We start from the raw sequence: 24,059 nt of genomic DNA on the forward strand, positions 1-24,059 counted from the left end.
ATAGCATTTCAGGGACCTCTGGCATAGAGCTGGGAGCCCCTTAGCATCCACCTGATCATTTAGGCACCAGAAAACACTCTTCCCACAGACTCCGACCAGCCCGCCCATCTTCTCCAGCCCATGAGACAACGGTGACTGTTTCACTTACGTGAGCTTTTGAAGTCTTTCTTTTTCAGTCTCCTCCTCATCATGGTCCCGCGAGGGCTAGTGGAGTAGAGGCTTCGAGGTAAAGTCCCCATGTTCAGGGAACTCAGGCTGTATGCACTCATGGAGGTAGGAGAGAAGGGTGAAGACACCAAAGCTGCTGTAAGAGAGTGGAGACTTGGCACAGAGCATTCTCAGGTGGGGTGTGAGCCTGCTACCCTTGCCAGCCAGGGACAACCCCGAGAGACACACACGGCAGCAATGGCTAGTCAGTGCCCCGACCGGGCAGAGACCAGGTCTCAGAAGCCACGGAGACGGCACTGTAGAATCTCAAAGTTACAAGAGCCCACCGCTGCCTGAGGGGCAGCACGATCCTCCTGAGCACAATGCAACCCAGAGGGAGGCTCTATGAATTTTGCTCTAGACACACACAGAGATAAACATGAAACCGCGTTTCTGCGTAAACAACAACTCCGTGCATCCAGTACAGACATGCATCGTTTGTAGATCTTTTCTGACGTGAATTTCACAGTGGTTCCAAGCACACAAGGAAGTTCTGAGCACATCGTATTCTATATCATATTTTGGACTGTTAATTTCCGGACCACATATAAAGCATTAGGAACATTTACATCTTTCTCTAATGACAAATGCTTTCTGATTGGGGGGGGAGGGCGGGAGGGGAAGAGACTAAGAAAGATGTCAGAAACGATAAGTTGCTATTACAAAAAAAGCACATAGCACCCATGAAGCCAAATATGGTATGAATCAGATGAGGAAGAGGCAGAATATAATTTTCACAAAAGACCAGGAGGAGAAAGTCTGGAACATTACGAGGGCTGTTGGGAGGAGGCGCCTTTGGGGCTGGCAGGGCCGGAGCTCTGCAACGGTCGGGGTGGGACGCATTAGGGTATTGGTAGGTGTGAAGGCTGCAGTGGTCGCTGGCCCAGGAATCCCACGCAAGTTGCCTGTCGCTCCTCTGAATTTTCACTGCCCACATGAGGTGATGATGACAAATAAGAACAAACAAACAAAGAACCAAAAACAAAACAAAACAAAACAAAAGAAAAAGTAACTGAACTGTACAAATAAAAAGTGTAACAAAAAATGAAAGCTGCTTGCAAAGAAAAAGAAAATCTACTGGCTTTGCCCTTTCTCAGTGGTCAGCAGAACAGATGATTAACATCACGAATGGAAGCCTTCCATCTTCCCAAGAATAATGCATGTCGTTCGCCAGCCCATTTTTTCTTCTTTTAAAATGACTATTGAATCAATTTCTAATCTCCCCCTGTGCTTCACAGACCAGATTGAAAACATTTTTTTTTTTTAAACTTAAAAGTCAACGCCATAAAGATCTATGGCACGTGATTAGTAATTAAAGATTTGCGCATCTTGGTCAGTTAGTAGCACTTGTTTTGAGAAAAAGAATAGAAGGAGCAATAATAAATCATGCTGGCTCATGATTCAAGTGCTTTACCAGTCACATATCACAATTTACTGTTCTGACATTTTAATTACAGTCCGATCCATCACTTGGACTTGATTTTTCTCAAAAAAAAAAAAAACCAACCCACTCTTAATCATCTACCAATATCAGAATCATATTTGTATCCTAATAAGTAAAGGTCTCAATAGATTTTATGCTTTTTTGTATCTTTGAAAAAGATATGTTTACATTTGAAAGAAACAGTTAATTCTCAAAAGATTTCACGTGTTCTTATATTTTCTTAAGATGCCACAACATTTTAGTTAAGCTATTTCAAAATTTTCGTGTCCCCTTTATTGAAAAAAAATGTGTAGTGCGTTTCCATTCTAATTTCAATATTATTTAGACTTTCTACCAGGTGTTCTGAAAGATGAGCAAGGTCATGTTCATTACTATGTCCGATCCGAAGTCTTTCACTGAACAAGAGTGAAAAATAACAAACGAACTCGTACCTCCTTTTAGTATCATGATTCTAACGTGAGGTGCCTTACATGTGAGTTATTTGACGGTATTTATTCATGCAGAGAATCAAATGCTCCGTAAGTATTTAAAGGAAGCTCATTTAGACAAGGGCTTAAGTTGTACCATCTGTGATGTCAGCATCATTGGCCACTTCACAGCCTTTCTGGGGTAAGGCTACCCGTGGAACCAGAGCCCTAGCAATGAAAGAGCGCTGTGGGCTGAGGCAGGCCTGGGTTTCAGTTCTGGCTCCAGCCCTTCCTCTCTATAGGACCGTGGCTAGTTACTCAGCCTCCCTTAGCCTCAGTTTCCCCACATGTCAAATGGAGACCACGAAAGCATCGCCCCCACAGGACCACCGTGAGAATTATGCCCACGGGTCTATATGCAAGGTGCTTGCACGATGCCGGTACACTCGATAAAAACAGATGAACTCTCGCGGATAACATTGATTCTGCCTACTTTCGCTCTACTTGCCAACAAATAAAGTATCTTTTGAAGGAAATACGTATCTCTCACTCAACAAATCTCACTCACTGGACACTTAGGTTGAGAGAGTATCACTTGCATAGCCACCATAATTCTACAGCCCTAGGCGGCCCAGCCGGTTCCTTCTGTGCCGCTGCTGTTTCTGGTTTGGGTTCCATCTGCCTCTCCACCATTCTAGTTCCAAGCCATCACCTCCTCTACCTAACCTCTGCAACACCTACAGACTTGGCTCCCCACTTCATCAACTGCATACTTACCTCCCAGTATCTGTACGACCTGGTAATCCTTGAAATATATAAGGTGGATCATGTCACTCCCATTTAAGCTACTTCAATGGGGTACAATTACAAAGAGAATCAAATGTGACCCCTACTTATCTCTGCGGGCTTATCCCCTGTCACTCTCCCCATCATTGACTGTTTCAGCCACCACTGGTCTTACTGCCGTTCTTAGAACAAGCCAGGCTGCTTTCCTGCCTCAGGGCATTTGCCCTTGCCATTCTTTCTGCCTCGTGTATTCTTCTCCCAGTTGACTGCGTGGTTGCAGTCGGTTGACTCCTTCTTCTCCTTTGGGTCTCAGCTAAGGGGCCACCACCTCCTCAGAGTTGTTCTGACCACCCCCCAGCCCAGGCTGAATATGCCCGACTCTATGCTACCCCATTAGTATTTTATGTTCTTCATAGTACTTATTCACTTAGTCTGAAGTGGCTTTATTTATTTAACATATTTTAAATATTTGTCTCTCTATACTGAAATTCCACGAGGATGGGAATCTACTTTGTCTCTCTCACTAGATGTCTTGTAGCACCTAGAATAGTGCCTACCTAGTCCATAATGACTGATGAATCAATGAATGCATAAGTGAATAGGAATCAGCCAGAGTGTGCATGTCTACACTGCGGCAGCATTTTCCTCGTGATAAAGAGTGTTGTAGGGGAAGTTCATAATGGGTTATCTTTCCCCATCCTCATTCTCTTTTGGGGAGTGTAAGATGACTTTTTACCAAGATGCAATCATTGCTGGGTCTGGCTCATTGACCCCAACAGCCACTCCGATGTCTTTTTTACTAAGTACGGTCTGCGTTTCAAATGAGGGCAGGGTATAGTGAATGGACTTTAGAAATCCACACTCTCTGACCCAGTTCGTTAAGGACTTTGGACATTACCGGACATATTTAAAGATGGTAGCACCCAGTTAAGTTTGGAAGTCTGATTCAAGAATCCCTGCCTTCAGCCCACCCGCACTACACTGCCTCCTGCGGGCATTCCGAGATTTGATACAGATACATAAACAGCAAGTTAAAATAGAATACTTTTTACATCTTCCATGATGACATCACTGTTGGAGTCTTAAGAAGTATCTGACGTGGAGGGTCCTTTGGTTTGTTCTCTCTTCTAACTGTACCCTCTTGCCCTGTCTGGGATGTCTGAGGGGCATAGGCAACAGCTGCTTTTGTGGTTGCTCCTGGAACTCAAAAATGGAAGGTCCTCCGGGCCCTGACTCTATTGAGCCTTGCGATTCTTCTCCCATTTTCTCTTTCAAAGTCTCATGAACTTCAATCGTGATTATGTCTCCCAAATACCCTCAGTAGGAACAATTTCTAATCTTATTGAGAGCTCATTCTTGTAAGCACTTTTAACGCTATTTAAAAATTTTTAAAATATTTATTTACTTTTGAAAGAGAGAGAGAGACAGAGCTTGAGTGGGGGAGGGGCAGAGAGAGAAGGAGACACAGAATCCGAAGCAGCCTCCAGGCTCTGAGCTGTCAGCACAGAGCCTGATGCGGGGCTTGAACCCACGGACCGTGAGATCATGACCTGAGCCGAAGTTGGACGCTTAACTGTCTGAGCCACCCAGGTGCCCCATTAATGCTCTTTACCAGCAAAAGGCACAGTTAATCTCTTTTTTTTCCTAACTGATGTGCCCATTTCTTTATTTCTCTGAAAACACTATGGTGGACGCTTTCTTGTGAAACAAAATGTGGGAAATATATTTCCATCTACCATGGGATGAGACATAAGCGTTCAGGGATCAGGCTTCCTGAAAAGATAGCCAGAACTCTCTTGTGGAAAAAGGGAAAAACTATGTAAAACCACTCTACCACAGAGAAAAACATAAGTTTGAGAATTATAAACAACATAATCTGGGGGGCATTCCCCCCTATTCTTAACTGTGATTTAATTATGTTTAGGAGCTAATACTTTTGCCTTCTTGGAAATGCAAGTCTGATTTTAATGTAAACTGTAGGGAGATGCCTGTAGGCTAGAGAAGAAAGATGATGAGCAACTTTTAGCCAAAGTAGATGATGGGGTCAGAAATGGAAGCTTGAATTATTTAAATTACCAGCCCCGACCCTGCACCCCTCTGAAAAGTCACAATGACAACAGGGCTTCCGTATTTAAAAAAAAAAATAATTTGTTCTTGGTCTTCATGCATTTTAGTATATACATTCAGCCTCTCAAATTGTCTTGACAGGTAAAAATATTTAATATTTCACGAGTTGGAAACTATTTGGACTATTTATGATTTATATACAGGGCAAATAAAAAGGGGAAAATGAGGTTGCTGAAGATAATGACATTTTGCAAGGGTCTGCTCCATATTTCTGATTCACCGATAGCAGGATTTACCAAGCCAAATCTCATGCTGAGAAAGCGCTACACAGTGTATATCCTTATACCTCTTGTGCTCCAAATCCAGTGACGGCTTCAGATTAATTTAGAAGAAACTGAGTTTGAGAAATCTCTCCCCTCTGCCAGGCTGTCCCAAGGGGTCTCCTGACCGGAACGGTGTGCATTCCCATGACCTGTACCTCCTGGAGCCCCTTCCCACTTCTAGGCAAATGAGGCAGAATTTCTTTTCATAACCTGCCTATACTGCATCACTTCTCGGCTCCATTGTGTAAAATTAAAATCTGATAAAGGTAATGCTGTACTAGAGATTTTCATTAGCTCCAGGGCTGTCTAAGCTCCATTTAATTAAAAAAGGTTGCATCCAGCTGACTCATTCAGTATGAAAATTAACCGGTCCCTCCGTTTTTTCTTCAAACTGTGGAAAAGTGCGGTGTCTTTCAGAAGGTGGGAGACACATAATACAAATGATCTCTTCACAAACAAAATTTCAATTCCGGAGAAAATTGTTCTCTTTCTCTAAACATACAAAAAAAAGTGCTCTTCTCCATTAGGGCCCCCTGACAGCACTAGTGAAGCTTCAAGGAATCGATTTCAGGGAATAAAAAGGGGGGGCACTTGACTTACGGGAAAGGAGAGAGGAGTTGGAACAAAGAACCCCCTTGAAGAGTCTTTCTTCAATGTGATTTTGGGCTCCAAGTCCTTTCTCTTGTACTGGGTTTTGTTTAAAGATGCTTAGGTGGATGGTGTACAAACACTTAGCAAATGTACCTGTGAGCTTCAGACAGTGAAAATGCAGGTCCCCTCAGCTGACACTTGTTACTGAATAAAAGCAGTCAAATATTCTGACACGCCCAGGAAAGATATTTCATCATAAAGGTCGTTCCTTTATGGAAGGGCTAAGGAAAAAGCTATTCTGGCAAACAGACAAACTGTAGAGAAAGTCAACCTTTCACACAACTGTTTTCTCCTCCCCAAATTTGAAGCGTCTGCCATTAATACCCATTTTATGATTATTTTTAAAAAGTGAGAATTTTATAATTTGCCTTCATCGTCCTCGAGGTAGAGTGGACATTCACTCTGCGTAACAGGAAGTCAAATTATTCCCCTTCTCTTCACACTCAATTTGCAACAAAGGCTGCTTCTTCTTCTTCTTTTTTTTTTTTTTTAAATATCAAATAGTACAAGCCTGAAAATTCTATTTCAAACAATGTTTCTTTCCTCAATTTTGAGGTTTCAAATAAATTACATTTGGCTCCGGAACAAGGATCTGGGAGAGGAAGGAAAGTAAACAAAAGATAACCCGCTGCTCTGAAAGAAATGATAAAGCCAGAATTAGCCTCTGTGTCTTTCTGCTTCTAATTCTGGGAGAGAAGCAATAACTGTAAAAGCAAGATAAAGAGATTTATCCAGATGGATCCTTCTCACCATGCTCAGGTCCCTTCAGGGCCAGGCGGGTCTGATGATGGGGAAGAATCTCCAGCTTGACCTGGTCAGTGGTGTTGGCCAGGAACTGGGTGGCTTCTGCCAACGTACAGTATTCCATGCTGGTTCCGTCGATGGACAGGATGTGATCTCCCACGTGAAGGGCGCCACATCTACGGAAAGGAGAAATAACTCAGTGCGATGAGGGCTCTCGTCTTTGGAACATGACTTTCATGCCCTTCGTAGTCTTAACATTTCACGCGGTTTGCATTTACTTCAAAAAGGAAAAGTCTGAGTGTTATAGGAAACACCATCTGTCAAATGTGAAGCACCTTGCGTATGAAGAGGAATGTGGGAGATACAGAAAAACTCAAGGAAATGTTCTTCTCTTGTGCCTCTTAAGAAATCGTATTATTTCAGGGTGGTGGTGCCAGAAGTTGAAGGGAAGTGTGTGGGAGGGAAGAGAAGAACAGGAACATTTTTCCCCTTGACTTTCTTCCGTGATTTTTCCTTGTTGGTTTGTATATCTATAAATATGAGCTGGTCAATGTTCAGGATGTCAAGATGCGACTCACATAACTGGAACAGGATCATTTACAACTAGTTTATGTGTGAATGGGAATAATTCGGGGAGATTCAGCTAATGCTTTTTTCAGAACTCTCTCACACAAGCTGCCAAATCACCAGTTCTTTACTACTGTATTATATTTTGTTATTTTCGAGTTAAACATCGATTAGTACAAAAGCTCTCGATGGCGATGGGAATTATGCAGGAGTCAAAAGAGCCATAAAGGAGGCCTGCGTGGTGAGTGAAGGGAAAGCGGGGGCTAGAGCTACACCTTGCTGAACTCAAGAGACTGGCTACTGCATGAGTTGAGAAAAGCAAACACAGCAGTCAGCATCCCGACGTACCAGTCAAGTGGACAGCTCCTTAAACTGGTTACCCCCTGCGGAACGAGAAAAAAAAAAACAGAGGGAGAAAATTAAAGCATCCTGCACCATTGAACTGGAGAACACCCCTGGATCAATGGCCGCCACTGTTAAAGGGCTGAATGTAGGGTAAGACCACAGTGGAGCTGTAGACTGACCAAGACAGGGGTTGCTGCGGGTTACTGCGTCTGAGTTGGAGGTTTCCCAGGTAAGGCGAGAGCATATGAAAAAGAGGCTGGGAACCTGCAAGGGAGGCTGGGCCTTTTGGAGTACGTCTAGAGACTTCCACAGTGAAAACAGTCTACTTCTCAAGACAAAAAAGCATTTCAACTCATCCCTTCTGTCTAAAAAGTTCGAGTGGCAGCACTTAAAGAGCTTCAGCTGTGAAGGTGGGGGGGAGTTCCTATCAGGAGCTGTGAAATAACTTATTAGGGGGTGAGGTAGTCTTTCTTCCCCCCCTTCTCACCTTGTGAGTCTAAAATATTAATTCGCAAAAAGAACTCAGGGAAAAGGGCTTTTGTTTTTATTGTGTCATAGGAATGAATGATGTTTTCAGGGGCCCTTGAAGATTGTGAAACCCTAAGATTAACATTCCGTGACAGCATAAGACTTCTCTTTAAAGACTGCATTATTTCAAAAATATTGTTTTACTTATTTAAGAAAAAAAGAATAAGATTTTATGGTGGCAAGATTTAACTGTTAACAGTTCACGAAAACCCATGACTTCTCTAAATGGAGCACACAAAAGATATACCTAGCTACCTTACAGCAAAACCAATCTATCACCCTAGAACATGGTAGGGAAACTTGTTCAGTTGCTTGACTTCCTTTTTTTCCTATTTCTAAAGGAAACGTCCACACCAAACGTCTGGATGAGGCAACATAACATCTGGGGTGGCTGACAGGTGGGTTAATTTTTAAGCCCTAGAACCGTAACTTGTTTTCTTGATGAAACTTGTATAGATGGGCAGAAGAGCTCTTTTTAAAATCAGATATGTACATGTGTGAAGGCATGTGTATATGTGTATGTATTACATGTGTGTACATGCGTGTGGAAATATATGTAGATATCTATTTTAACACTCATGCAGTTTTGAAACGTAGGCACTTTCTACAACACTCACCTGTCCGCAATACTTGCAGATTTGATTTTGTCTATGACAATGACCTGTTTGTTACAGCACATCGAGGTAGTCAGGGCAACCCCAAGGCTGGCACCGGGAGTTTTGGCAACTTCAACTAGCAGTGGCCCGGACGCTGTTGCCACAGAATCTATGGAAGAACAAATATCAGAAAACAAAACAAAACAAAACAAAACAAAACAGAAACCCGATAAGCAAACACAGACACATGAGAAATGTGGAGAGTGTTCAGTCTGATGTTGGTCTGGTAATGTTAGCCCTGAAACTTACATTTCCCTCCAGGTAACATGACCCCTGCCAGTGGTAACTTCTTAGGGCATGTTTTAGGACACGTTTTAGGCATGTTCTATTCAGCTTGCGTATCTAGTAATATGTGCACAGATTTATCTCTTCAATTAAAATTTAAGCTTCACATCACTGGGGATAATGTTCTGTGTTTCTTTATGCCCTCTTTATCACTTGGCACAGTGCCTGGCAAAACTAGGTTTCTCAGTAACAGTTTTAAAAATTAATTGATTCAAACATCTCAGCGTCTACTGTGGATGGATGGATGGATGGATGGATGGGAGAGAAGGATGAAGAGATGATGTCTCTAAATAGCCAAATACTGGGGATGCAGACCCTAAGTTGAATTTGTAAATCCTTTGGATCTTTCTTTATCCCGGACCTGATCTAGGGTCACCTCACCCTCAGGAGTGACTTTACACCGCACATGCTTTATTTTTGGCTTGGAACACTCTTTATTCCTTCAACTCCTACTTGGCGACTCCGTGTAAACATCAATTCTTCTGAGAAGCCTCTCCTGACTCACGATTTGGGAGATCACTTTCTCACGTGCTCCCATAGCCTGCTAGATGCCTTCACAGTTGTGGCACACGCCTCACTGTTTCATAGTGGCCAGTGTGGGTTACATGCTTCTGTCCTTTGCCAGACTGCAAGCTTGCTGGGAAGGCAGAGATGACATCTTATTGATCGCACCCTCCTCAGTGCCTGGCATAATGACCGGCACATAGGAGGTGTGCAATAAATAGTTGTCAGGCCTCGTTACCCCTGTTTTAGTTGTCCTTCCTTCACTAGGGGAGACGATTCTGCTCGCTTCTCAACTCTGATAGTCAAGTTCTGTGGCTAAGGCAAACGCACATAATCTGGTGCCTCAAGCTTCACCCCCTGAGGTCTGCTGTCCTCCCCTTCCTTGAGCATGCTCCCTAGCAAGGGTGACCCTCATGTGGGCTCTGGTCCAGCAGGGCCTTTTCTCCCATTATCTTTATAGAACTCCAGAAGGACTTAATTAATTAATTAGGGATCGTTTGGCATATTACATTAGTTTCAGGTGAACAATGTAAGGATTTGATATTCGTATACACAGTGAAATGATCACCCCAAGAATAGAAGGAATAATTTTAGAAGGACTAATTTCCAAAATCACTTCCCACAGACTCGGCTGGATTTTAATAGATAGCTTTGGGAGGTGACGATCACAGATATTCTTCCACTTTTTTTTCCACGTCGAATAAATTTCCTTGGCTTAACAAATGAAAGGAATAAATTTTCTCTGTTACTTACAACTTAATCTCTTACGAATGACAGAAGCTGAGAGTTGTTCCTTGGTATCCCATACTCCCTTCTTTCTTCAGTAATAAGCTTTCCAAGTTTTAGCTGAGCAAATGTCCTGCCCAGCTAAGGACATTTCCTGGCCTCCTTTGCTGGGAGGTGCAGCCATGTGACCTCGTACCAGCCAATGGGAAGTGAGCCCTTCTGAATGTGCTCTTCAAAATGATGGTTGTGCTTTCCTCTAGCTCATTTCCTCCTTGTTGCTGTTGCGGTGTGGGCCCAGAACTGGTGACCCATCTTCAACCATGTAGACAAGAGCAGGAAGCCACACAGAGGAAGCTTAGGTTTCTGAAACCCTATATCCAGAGATTGGAGATCTCCTGATAAATAACCTTCTATCATATTGAAGCTAATATTTTAAGTTTGGGTCTTTGTTAAAAGCTAAATCTGGATCCTGATAGGGCTTTTCACTGGAGTCTATCCCTCCAATGTACCTTTCTTGAATTCTAAGGGGCAGCTATTTATAACTAGGTATTTGCAGGTGTAAATTTTTAACAAAACCATAATCAACCATTATCTAGTACACACTATGTATGCATTTTTCTTAAAACATTACATCACGATTGGGGCGCCTGGGTGGCGCAGTCGGTTAAGCGTCCGACTTCAGCCAGGTCACGATCTCGCGGTCCGGGAGTTCGAGCCCCGCGTCAGGCTCTGGACTGATGGCTCAGAGCCTGGAGCCTGTTTCCAATTCTGTGTCTCCCTCTCTCTCTGCCCCTCCCCCGTTCATGCTCTGTCTCTCTCTGTCCCAAAAATAAATAAACGTTGAAAACATTACATCACGATTAAGGATCAGAGTTTTTAAAAAATTTTTTTTTTTTTCAACGTTTATTTATTTTTTGGGGGACAGAGAGAGACAGAGCATGAACGGGGGAGGGGCAGAGAGAGAGGGAGACACAGAATCGGAAACAGGCTCCAGGCTCTGAGCCATCAGCCCAGAGCCTGACGCGGGGCTCGAACTCACGGACCGCGAGATCGTGACCTGGCTGAAGTCGGACGCTTAACCGACTGCGCCACCCAGGCGCCCCAGGATCAGAGTTTTTAAAGAGATTATCAGCCTATGTTGTGGAACATGCTACCAAGAAACAGAAAAATATTAGCAAACTTGCAGGGAATTGATTACTCACAAAAAGCTTTTAACTTTTTGTTCTTTAAGGATCTAATTAGTCTTTAAGAACATTTTGAGAAGAAGGCAAAGGTGCTATATCAGGCTGTAGTGTCTTAGAAGAATGGAACAATTAGGAGAAATTGTTGGTAGGAAAGGAGGCGAACCGAAATTCACAAGCGAAGTGCTACACATTAAATGCATATGAGTAGCTGACAAAAAAGGTTTAAGGAGGTAATGGGAGACCTTTGCTCCCCTCATCCTTTTAGCTTCGTAAGTGCCTGTCAGTGTCCTGCTGTCACTGAATAATGGATCTTTCCATTTGGAGAGGGGTTTTGGTATTAGACTGATGAGAATGGAGTGAGTCTAGAACAAGTATCAGGTTCCCTTAGACTCTGAAGTAGATGATGCGCACACAATTAAAGTGATTTATGGGGGGGTGGAGGAAAGAAGCATAGAAAAAGGGAACCAGATCTTCTGCCGCCATTAATTTAGAAGAGAAGAGAGATCAGACCCACAGCTGCTCTGGTGCCCCTCTGTGAATGGGAACTAGAATAACAAGTTCTCTCTAAGTAGTACTTTCCCCAGTAAGGCTTCAAAGGAGCAAGTGCAGCATTTCCTTTTGGGAGAGCCTAATGTGCAACTAATGAGTTTCTTTTAAACTTTACAAAGCTTCAGAATTCTGAGAAGAGACATTTAAAGTCATGGTTAAGGGAAGAAACAGTGTACTTCTAAGCTGGGCTCAGGGCGGGAGGCTCGGAGGGTGATGCCTGGCTATGCTACCAACTTACCATGTGGCTCAAGCCATCGTCTCCCTTTGACCTCATTTTCTTCTTTTGAAAAATTAGAGGACTTCAATAAAAAGCTCTCTAACCCTGATAATCTGTGACTCTACAGAGAGATAGCAATGTCAGGTAAGGAAGAGCCTCGTGGAAATCAGAAAACTAGAGAAGGTTAATAAACTTTACAAAGATATGCAATAGCTAAATTTAAATTCCAATTTCCTACTAATGAGTAGAAGAGGTGACCTGCTGGACATAAAGTGACTGTATACAGCTGGTGTTTACCAAGATGATATGCAAGACATCAGACTGTTAAATATTTTGATGACAACAGTAACATCCTTTAAAGACTGAGTTTGAGGGATGGTCTCCCACCCTTGTACTCTCATTATATAATATAAAGATTTCACATTAAGGGGTTTCCAGGGCACAAGTTTAAGTTTCTAGCAGGACTGTGTCACAATGAGGTCCTAACTTACCCAGAGAAAATAAAGATGGCACAGGAAGGAAGGTGTTTATCTCATGTAAAGACGATCTGGAATTGTTGACAACAGTTTATTGAATATGAGCTCAGCCTTCTATTCTTTTTCCTTAGGAGCCCAGTTTCACTTGACCACGATCACTCTTAAATCTATGTGTCCAGCACATACCCTTCCTCTGAGCTTCCACTGCCACCCCCCCCCCCACCTCGAACAATTCTTGGATGTTTCACGAGCACAACAAACACAATGTGTGTAAAACTGATAGCGAGCTCACCACACTCCATTGGTTCCCATCCATGTTTCCTTCTCCCAGTGAATGACGCCTGTTATATTCCATCATGCAAACCAGAAACCTAGGAGTCATCTCAACTCCATCGTCTCCCGCATCCTCCCAAATGCCTCTTGTTCCTAAGTAGCTCTCAACTTCACCATTTCTTTCCATCTCCACAATCACTCTTTCAGTCCAAGTTACCATCATCTGATATCTCTTTATCCTTGAATGGCCTCCACCTTACAGTGATTTAAAAAAAAAACACATAGATCTCATCATGTGAACACCATGCATAAATCCTTTCAATGACTGTTCTCGTGGGGTAAAACATTTTAACACGGTCTACAAGGACCTACACCTGGCTCCTGCTCGCTTCAACAGCTTTATTTCCATCATTCTGTTCTTGTTCTCTCTGCTCTACCCCCTACTTCTCCTTCAATTTTTTAAAAATGCCTTGTGCCTTCCTGCCTCTGGTCCCTTATATATATGGTTCTGTCTACCTGGAATGTTCCAAACCGCCCCCCCCACCCCCCGCCCAGTTTCTCCTTCACCTACTTCACCACTGCCTTGCTAAATGTAACTTCCTCAGGGATTCCTGCCCTGATCTGAAAACCATGTCAACCTGCCTGTGAAAGGTGTTTATAGAACCCTGCTTTTTTCCTTTACAGGACTTCTAATAAATGTGATTCCACAATTAGTTGTTTAATTAGCTGTTTATCCAATTGTTCTTTGTTTTTTAAAGTTTATTTATTTATTTTGAGAGAGAGAGAGGGAGAGAGAGAGAGAGAGAGAGAGAGAGAGAGAGAGAGAGAATCCCAAGCAGGTTCCATGCTGTCAGCACAGAGTCCAATGCGGGGCTCAATCTCACAAACCATGAGATCATGACCTGAGCCGAAATCAAGAGTCAGACGCTCAACCCACTGAGCCACCCAGGCGCCCCTAATAGTTCTTCAATTAAAAGTGTAAGCTCCGTGCAGCTCTTCATGACTGTGAATGCCCTCCTCATGACTGTGACTCCACAGTCTACAATATCTATGTACACAGTAGGTGCTCAGTGATATTGGCGGAACGAGAGAAAGCATACACACCTATCATTTTGTTCAAGGTGTTATGCTAACTATATTGATGATACAGAAATTTAAATCATATTTTTTTGTTTGAAGTAGTTCTTAGTGTAGCTGGGATCATGTTCACCCTATGCTTAAATCCTTTCAATGGCTCTTTTTGTAACAGGCTGCATATGCATGACATAGGTAATGTTGACGATGAGGAAGACTCTTCTCTTGTCTAAATTCTAAGCCTGCTATAATGAATTCCATCTAATGTCTCACAATATCAGACTGAGAAGTGTTTGAGTTTCTCTAAGAATGAAAGAATTAGGGAACAATGCATTGGCAGAAAGGGAACCCACCTTCTTTCAGATGGGACTTGAGCTCATTGATCATTCCAGCTCCGTAAGTGGGTATTAGAGCGACTGAAAATGGTCAAGTAAAGAAACCACCTCCAGGATTATGAGCTCTTAAAACAGACTGTTACCATTTAGGGATTGACACAAAGGTCCTGCGCCTTAAAACCATGAAGAGATGTGAATGCTTTGGGTGTCTTTGAGAAGAATTCTCTGGCCCTAGGAAAATCTGCCAGACCAGCTTCTCTGCAGAGGACTCTGAGCGTATCATGTTGACCTATAGCTAAACAGAACCACAGAGTAGAATATGCTTGTTTGAGTCAGGGTCCTTGCAAGAAACAGATGACACACTCAAATCAGGATAATTTGATGAAAGTTTAATAAAAGAAATATTTAGAAAGCTGTGGGCAACTTAGAGGGAAACCACCAGGATGATGTAATACTGTGGGGCCAGAACCAAAGAGCATTTTGCTACACTGTCCTGAAGGAGCAAAGGCTAGAACTCTTAGTGAAATGCGGATTCAGAAAGGTCTGTGTGGAAAGGGCTACCTGACAGGAGCTGGCACCTTGAGTCAAAGGACATAGCCATCCCCAGTGAATCCATAGGGAGGAAGCTCGGGAATAACACCCTCCATCACTGTTTTCCCTCCCTCTCATCTTCTGCCATGATTCCCTATTAGCTAAACCCAATGGAGCCAGGGGACATGAGAGCCCATTGTGTGGGCCATATAGGTCACAGCACACAGTGGCACGGAGAGGGGTGGCGAGTGGCTCTAGAGGTAAAAAGGAGGATATCCTTGTTTGTATATATCTCCATGCAACTTCTTTCCACAAAGTCTGGAGGCTGCTTGCTTTAAACGAAATATGTGATATAAAAAGAATCAGGACGAAGAAAAAGAGCCTACAAGTGCCTTGCCCACAGGGGTTAACAGAAATGGTCTGAATGAATTGCAAAAATGACTCTGAACTATAGGTAAATTCAAGGAAACAGAAAGTAGATTGGTGGTTGCCAGGGTGTGGAGGCAGAGGGGAATAGGAAGTGACTGCTTAAGTTTTGCAACTACACAGAGCTGAGGGTCTACACTTTATTTTTTTTAAGTTTATTTATTTTGAGACATAGAGCGTGAGTGGGGGAGGGGCACAGGGAGAGAGAGAGAGAGAGAGAGAGAGAGGGAGAAGAGAGAGAATAACAAGCAGGCTTCTTGCTGTCAGTGCAGTGTCCGATGTGGTGCTGGAACCCACAAACCGTGAGATCATGACCTGAGCTGAAATCAAAAGCTGGACACTTAACTGACTGAGCCACCTAGCGACTTTTGCTTCAGTGAAAAAAAGATATTACTCTGAGATTCCTGGAAATTGGGACAATAAAGGAAACATGGTCAATTATGTAGTTATCACCATTGGAAAGGGGGAAGTCTTCTAGTCCTTGCAGTGGAAATAAAGGTTCTCCTAGTGGGAAGCTTTAAAAGATCTCTCTCCCATGGGGTTTTATAATCTATATCTATATACAGATCTATCTATCTATCTATAGATAGATATAGATCTATCTATCTGTCTATCTATCATGCTGATATAATGGGAGTATCCTCAATACCTTTTTAAAAATGTTTATTTATTTTGAGAGACAGAGAGAGAGTGTGAGCAGGCTTGGGGAAGAGGCCGCCATGGGGCTCAATCCCATGAACATGAGATCATGACATGAGCTGAAATCAAGAGTTAGGTGCTTAACTGAACCACCTAGGTGCCCCTCAACACATTTTTATAATAGGACACAGAGGTAGTGTCCAATGGCTGTTCCTTCATCAACGTTGAGGAATAAAATTAAAAAGCAAATCAATGATAGTGTCTCTATAATGGAATAAGCTAATGTGGTAGTCAACTTGACCTAAAGGCAGATCCTAGCTTAGACAGATGGGATGTCTCTCTGGGGATCTTTCCTAGATATCAGTCTTCTCCCTCACTTGGGTTTCCAACAGAAGTTGGCTATTAGATGATTCAAGATGGTTCTCTGCAAGAAGACCTTAGTATGCTGGCATTTTATATAAGTGACTGAGACCAGATCCATTTGCTTTGGACATCGGATAAATCAGTTACAGGATTAATGTATTATGAGGAGATGAGAAGCCTAACCAGATTCTTGCCAGGTTAGAAGATCACCTACCTCACTTCCCACAGAACTAAACTTTCTAAATCTGCAGGGTAAGTCACCATTCTTGCAACAAAATGAACTTTAAAAATACATTTATTGAGTGCTAACTATATGCCAGGAACATCAGAAGGTACTGAGGACTCAAAGATGATAGTGTACTGTCCCTTCCTTCTAGTAACCCCTAGGGATCCCTTGCCAAGAAGATGGGGGGTATAGGATGGGAAAACTAGTGGATTCCACAATGGAAAACGATTCTGCTGAACCTCAAGACGTTTCTAGTTGTTTTTTTTTTTAACTGCAGGCCGTATAATGCTGGCAATTTTCCCCTCTAATGAAATCTTTAATATGGTAGAGTCAATGTCCTTATAAAAAATAATGAGCTGTCAAACAGGATGTGATTTCCAGGTTTCTAGGAAAATTACTCAAGTTCGTCATTTGATCCACAGGTGACCAAAGTTCTCTGTCCATAAGGACTGTCTGCCTGCATTTTAGGTAACATAGAATTTGATCTGAATGTTTCTCTGCTGCCTTTCTTTTAATGGGCTCTAAGAAAACAACAAAACTATTTTAGCAAGTAAGCTCTCCAGCATTACCCATGTGGCAGTTACTTTCCGCATCACAGAAGGGGATCTACAAATGCTAACGTTTAATTGATCATTAGCCTTTTCTGGCAATTGCTTTCCATAATAAATGTTTCCCCACAACAACATCAAGAAGCTCGTACTGCCTTGTGGTATTAAGCCTATTTCCCTAGTTGCCACCTCATTCCATTTACAGAGGGCCTTATGAAAAGTAGGAGTCCAAAAGCCCTGGCTTTATTCCAAGCTGTCTAATAAGATGCATAGCAAAAGTAAAAGCAAGCAGACAGGGTGGATGAATGAGGCACCCTTATTTAAGAAAGTGCGAGAGGGAAAAATGGAGTGTGTCAAAATGAGAAAAATAAACAGAAGAAAAATCAGGAAGAAGTAATCAAGAGCCCATCCCCTGACAGCAGATTAGTCTGTCCTGCCTAAGTGAAGCATGGTTGAGAAAAATGGATCATGCAGATATAAATTATTCATGGCTAAAGACGTCTCAGTCATTAAGATATTTACACTATGGCTGAAGCCCTTGCACGGCCGTGTTGATTTATGGCCTACATAATTACATAAGATACGCTGATGACTGTTTGCATGGGAAACACTCCGGATTTTTTATTTTGTTAATCAGTTTTCCCACTCTGAGCTCTGCATTTCAATCAGAGCACAAGACTTGATTAGAACCTCCCCGGGTGGCAGAAAGACTACATGGTATTATTAGCTCTGCCTGCCTTACATTCATTCAGATAAAAAGTACCTTTGGGGTGCTTTTCAATGTACCCATTAGTTAAAAGTATTTTTATTAGTGATAGCCTATTCAAATCATGCTACTAATAATTTCAATCTCTTTCAGATGAGCTAAACTCTAATACATTTTTTTTTTTAACTTTCAACAAAAATTGCCAATTTATTTTTGCTTCTTAAAATACACTGCTTGGGAAATATTCCCAGTACAACAAAGCGTACCTTCCATGTTCAAATGAACTGTATCTTAAGCCCTGTTTTTCTTAGGGAGTTAAAGGAGACAATTTGCATAGTTACTGCCTTGTAAGAAGAGTCCAAAGTCAGTGAAACTCAGTAGTATGTCCCATGTCCCTTAGGTTTGGCTAAAGCATGGTTGATGACTGACTTTTGTTCTCTACAGCAGCTCACCCTGGTAATTTTACTAACTTTGGAATATCTTGGCCCCCTCCCCGTATTTTACATGACTGCTACTGTTATTTTTTGTACCTTGCTTATTGGGTTATGGTGTTTTTTAAACTTTTTATTGAAGTATAATAAACATATAGAGAAATGCATAACTCATGAGTTAGCAGCCTGATATATTTTCATAAACTGAACACATCTGTGTATCCATAGCCAGACCCAGAAACAGAACGGTACCAGCATTAAAGAATGCTCCTGCTTTTATATTCCTTTAAATCACGCCCTTGTCCCACAGGTCACCACTATCTTGGCTTCTACCAGCATAGGTTGGCATTGCTTATTCTTGGACTTTTAAGAAAATACACCCATGTTTTACTCTTCTGATTCTGGCTTTTCTGCTCGATAATACGTTAGATTCACGCACATTTTGGGGAGTAACTTTAGGTCATTCATTCTCCTTGCTATATACTATTCCAATGCCATAATTGATCCATGCTACTATTTAGGTATTTTCCAGTTTTTGGCTATTACAAATATTGCTGCCATGAGCATTCTAGTATGTCTTTTGGTGAACACAGGAATGCACGTCTGTGGGAGTCATAACTAGGACTGACCTGTTGGGCTGTGGGGTGTGTTCAACCAGAGGAATTGTATACATTTATCTTGTCGCCTGCAGGGAATGAGAGTTCCAGTGGTTCCACATGCTTGTCACCTCTTGCTGTGGTCAGTCTCTTCCACTTATGCCATTCAGGTAGGTGTCCAGTGGTATTATTCTGGGGTTTCCCTTTGCATTCACCTGATGACTAAGGTGATGAGCAATCTTTCCCGGGTAATGGGCCACTTGGACATCTGTTTTTCATAAAGTGTCTGCCCAAGTCTTGCCTCCCAACTTTCCATCACATTGTCTGGCTTATTGATTTGTGGGAATTTAAAAATAACATACGCTGATAGGAGTCCTGTATTGGATGTATGGTTTGCAAATACGATTTTCACCTCTCTGGTTTACCATTTCAGACGCTTAATGGTGTCTTTTAATGAAGAGAAGTTCTTATTCTTTTTTTCTTCTATGGTACTTTATTGTTCTCTTTAAGAAATCTCTGCTTTGGCACAAAAACAGACACATAGACCAATAGAATAGAATAGAAACCCCAGAACTAGACCCACAAACGTATGGCCAACTCATCTTTGACAAAGCAGGAAAGAACATCCAATGGAAAAAAGACAGTCTCTTTAACAAATGGTGCTGGGAGAACTGGACAGCAACATGCAGAAGGTTGAAACTAGACCACTTTCTCACACCATTCACAAAAATAAACTCAAAATGGATAAAGGACCTGAATGTGAGACAGGAAACCATCAAAACCTTAGAGGAGAAAGCAGGAAAAGACCTCTCTGACCTCAGCCATAGCAATCTCTTCCTCGACACATCCCCAAAGGCAAGGGAATTAAAAGCAAAAGTGAATTACTGGGACCTTATGAAGATAAAAAGCTTCTGCACAGCAAAGGAAACAACCAACAAAACTCAAAGGCAACCAACGGAATGGGAAAAGATATTTGCAAATGACATATCGGACAAAGGGCTAGTATCCAAAATCTATAAAGAGCTCACCAAACTCCACACCCGAAAAACAAATAACCCAGTGAAGAAATGGGCAGAAAGCATGAATAGACACTTCTCTAAAGAAGATATCCGGATGGCCAACAGGCACATGAAAAGATGTTCAGAGTCTCTCCTTATCAGGGAAATACAAATCAAAACCACACTCAGGTATCACCTCACGCCAGTCAGAGTGGCCAAAATGAACACATCAGGAGACTATAGATGCTGGAGAGGATGTGGAGAAACGGGAACCCTCTTGCACTGTTGGTGGGAATGCAAATTGGTGCAGCCACTCTGGAAAGCAGTGTGGAGGTTCCTCAGAAAATTAAAAATAGACCTACCCTATGACCCAGCAATAGCACTGCTAGGAATTTACCCAAGGGATACAGGAGTGCTGATGCATAGGGGCACTTGTACCCCAATGTTCATAGCAGCACTCTCAACAATAGCCAAATTATGGAAAGAGCCTAAATGTCCATCAACTGATGAATGGATAAAGAAATTGTGGTTTATATACACAATGGAGTACTATGTGGCAATGAGAAAAAATGAAATATGGCCTTTTGTAGCAACGTGGATGGAACTGGAGAGTGTGATGCTAAGTGAAATAAGCCATACAGAGAAAGACAGATACCATATGGTTTCACTCTTATGTGGATCCTGAGAAACTCAACAGAAACCCATGGAGGAGGGGAAGGAAAAAAAAAAAAAGAGGTTAGAGTGGGAGACAGCCAAAGCATAAGAGACTGTTAAAAACTGAGAACTGAGGGTTGATGGGGGGTGGGAGGGAGGGGAGGGTGGGTGATGGGTATTGAGGAGGGCACCTTTTGGGATGAGCACTGGGTGTTGTATGGAAACCAATTTGTCAATAAATTTCATAAAAAAAAAAAAAGAAATCTCTGCTTACTGGGGCGCCTGGGTGGCTCAGTCAGTTAAGTGCCCCACTTCGGCTCAGGTCATGATCTCACGATTCGTGGGTTTGAGCCCAGAGTCAGGCTCTGAGCTTGCTGATAGCTCAGAGCCTGGAGCCTGCTTCCGACGCTGTGTCTCCCTTTCTCTCTGCCCCTCCCCCGCTCCTGTTCTGTCTCTCAAAAATGAATAAATGTTAAAACTGAAAAAAAAAAAATCTCTGCTTACAGGCTTTATTATTTAATTTTCACATTTAGATAGAAAATCCATCTGCATTGATTTCTATGCATGGCGCGGGGCAGGGTCATGATGTATATTTTTCCACGTGGATATAAGTGACCCATCGTCATTACTGGAAAAAAACCATTCTTTCCTCACTGCATTGCAATGTCACCTGTATCATAAAAGAGAGGACTATATATGCATAGGTCTGTTTCTGGACACTGTTTTCTGTCGCACTGGTCAATTTGTTCTGATGCCAGTACCATACTGTCTTCATCACTTTAGCTTTTTAACAGATCTTGACATATGGTAATACAAGTTCTCTGAGTCTGCTGTACTTCTTCCAGGCTGCCTTGGCTTTTCTTGGCCTTTTGTAGAGTGATGTTTCACCGTGGAGCTAGTTCAGGGGAAACCAGAACCCAGTAACTAAACAAATGAAGGAGTTTAGGCCCCTGGCTAAAGGAATAACAATACATAAAATAATCATGTTAGGATTTACATGGCTGGGCTCAGTATTAAATTTTATAGACTGACAGATAGTACTTATAGATATTTAAGCGTGTTTTGTAGGATACTAATAAAAGTCTTCCAACTTTAATCACTCTGGCTCTAATCTTGTCCCATGTAGATAAGTAATAAAGAGTTATTAAACTTTTACAAGAGAGGATGAGAAAAGTCAGGTCCCAAAATTTCTTAAAGGAATTTATGAGTTCAGACATAGTGACTTGGGGGCACACATTGTAGACAATGCCATGTCTCTTTACTGCACAAGCTCCAGAAGCTTCCATTTCCACAGTCAGTACTAATGTGATGACTTTTTAAAAAAAGGGCATAATTCTGTCTACTAGGAGCAAGCTTTCAGGAAACTCAAAAAGTTTATGTCCTATTTGCTTTAAAAAGTGTGAACAACCAAATGAATCAGGGCTTTAAGTGACCAATGTCAATGGGAAAGTAGAAATATTTGCCACAAAGCAAAAAACCCTTTGCCCCGACCGTTACAAAGATTTGGCATTTATACATGGCTATTGTGTAATCATCATATTCCTTATCATCATTTTCCAGAAACTCTGATTCCTCCTCAGTCTAAAAATAGTCACTGTCAGGTTTTCTGAGCTGGATAAGTGATCCAAAAAAAAGAAAAAAAAAAAGGATGAATTTCCATCAGATTCTGCTGAGGCAGAGAAACTACTTAAGTAGGAATAAGTGTCTGCCAGCCTGAGAAAGAATTCCTACTACTCAGGATTCTTAACCTCCAAAGACTACGAGGAACACTCAGTCAAGAAGGGTGAATGGCTCAATAGCAAGATACAGACAGACTCTCTCTGGCATCCTGTGCTAGATTTGGTTTTATATATACAGTTTAAAAAAAAAGTATCCTTTTCACCAGGAACCGGATCTGAAATAAGACAAGTGAATCCCAACCACACAGACATCCTAAAAGCCGATTTACTTGCAAATTGCCCAAAATATACTTAGAGATATTTAAAGCATCTATATTTCTGGCTGACCTTGGGTTTTTACAGGAGGTAAAGACAGTATTTAAAGAAAGCCATACCGGGCAAATGTACGGATCTAAAGATATGGCTAGAAAAAAGAAGGAAAAACAACTTGACCACCATGCGTTAAAACCACAATGGCTATGTTTTCACTCATATGGGGAACTTGATAAACTTAACAGAAGACCATGGGGGAAGGGAAGGGGAAAAAATAGAACAGAGAGGGAGGCAAACCCGTAAGAGACCCTGTAATACAGAGAACAAACTGAGGGTTGATGGGGGAGTGGGGGGAGGGGAAAATGGGTGATGGGCATTGAGGAGAGCGCTTGTTGGGATGAGCACTGGGTGTTGTATATAAGGAATGTATCATGGGAATCTACGCCTGAAACCAAGAGCACACTGTATACACTGCATGTTAGCTAATTTGACAATAAATTATATTTTAAAAAAAGGTAAAAATAGAACTACCATATGAAAACAAAAACAAAAACAAACAAAAAACCACAATGCCTCATCAATGAAGAAGCAAAGGAAGTTGACCAGGGCATCAACAATGCAAAGGCACTAAGAGGCCTCCCAGCTTGGGCCAATGGTGACAATTAGATAGGAATGATAAGCACAGAGTCTAGTGTTTTGAATCTGGTTAAGTCCCCAATAAATACTTATTCATTAATGATAAATAAACAAAAATCCTAATTAGAAAAGTTTGAGATAGCTGGAAAAGACAGAAAATAAGTTGGATGTCAGATCTAAAAAAGTTTAGGCAGGGTGGAATGATGGATGAATATTATTTAGTAGGGTTATTATATTATTATTTAATAATGATTATGATTTAATAGGGTAAATGATGATATGCCTTCCATTTTTACTGTGAGTTGTAGTTTACAAAGTGCTTTCATATATATCATCATGTTCTTTTTGTCACAACCCTCTGGGATGGGATGGACATTTTCAATGTTCTCCAGGTAATCCCATTGTGCATTGAAGGTGAAGGACTCTTGGTTTCGGCTGTGGAGTTGGTTGGCAGGACGGTGTTTGCTATCAGAGGTGTTCAAATAGAGCTTGGTAGGGAAGGTCCCGAAGGGATTGATGATGCTGAGATTTAACCGTGGTGTCTTAATTTAGAGAATACCATTTCCAGGGAGCCTTATATCCCTTCAGAAGTATGTTTTGAGGGGCGCCTGGGTGGCGCAGTCGGTTAAGCGTCCGACTTCAGCCAGGTCACGATCTCGCGGTCCGTGAGTTCGAGCCCCGCGTCAGGCTCTGGGCTGATGGCTCAGAGCCTGGAGCCTGTTTCCCATTCTGTGTCTCCCTCTCTCTCTGCCCCTCCCCCGTTCATGCTCTGTCTCTCTCTGTCCCAAAAATAAATAAACGTTGAAAAAAAAATTAAAAAAAAAAAGAAGTATGTTTTGAACGTCATCTTTTCACTTACACAGTTAGATGGCTCCTCTGGAGGCATCTGTTTCTTGACCAGAGAGGGCATTCGAAAGACAAATAGCCTTCTACGTCACTCTAAGATATACTACTCTTAAGAGAAAGTGGGGGTATCTGCCTGGCTCAGTCAGAGGAGTGTGTGACTTTTGATCTCAGGGTAATGAG

At 42.0% G+C, this 24,059-nt stretch overlaps 1 protein-coding gene across 9 annotated transcripts in view; it reads right to left on the bottom strand.

Annotated features, from left to right (window-relative positions):
• Positions 1 to 24,059, bottom strand: part of GRIP1 (glutamate receptor interacting protein 1) — a 687,726-nt gene that overhangs the window by 94,450 nt on the left and 569,217 nt on the right. For 4 of the 9 annotated variants that reach the window (XM_043562978.1, XM_043562973.1, XM_043562972.1 and 1 more), the window contains 4 exons: positions 8,687 to 8,834; positions 6,636 to 6,805; positions 979 to 1,134; positions 149 to 304 (listed from right to left, as the gene is read on the bottom strand). In XM_043562978.1, coding sequence (XP_043418913.1) covers positions 149 to 304; positions 979 to 1,134; positions 6,636 to 6,805; positions 8,687 to 8,834 — 630 coding nt within the window. The remainder of the gene's footprint in view (positions 1 to 148; positions 305 to 978; positions 1,135 to 6,635; positions 6,806 to 8,686; positions 8,835 to 24,059) is intronic. The other 5 variants (XM_043562977.1, XM_043562975.1, XM_043562976.1 and 2 more) reach the window with 3 other exon arrangements.

This window comes from Prionailurus bengalensis, chromosome B4 (genome assembly GCF_016509475.1).
Source record: "Prionailurus bengalensis isolate Pbe53 chromosome B4, Fcat_Pben_1.1_paternal_pri, whole genome shotgun sequence".
In the NCBI taxonomy this organism is placed as follows: Eukaryota; Metazoa; Chordata; class Mammalia; order Carnivora; family Felidae; genus Prionailurus; species Prionailurus bengalensis.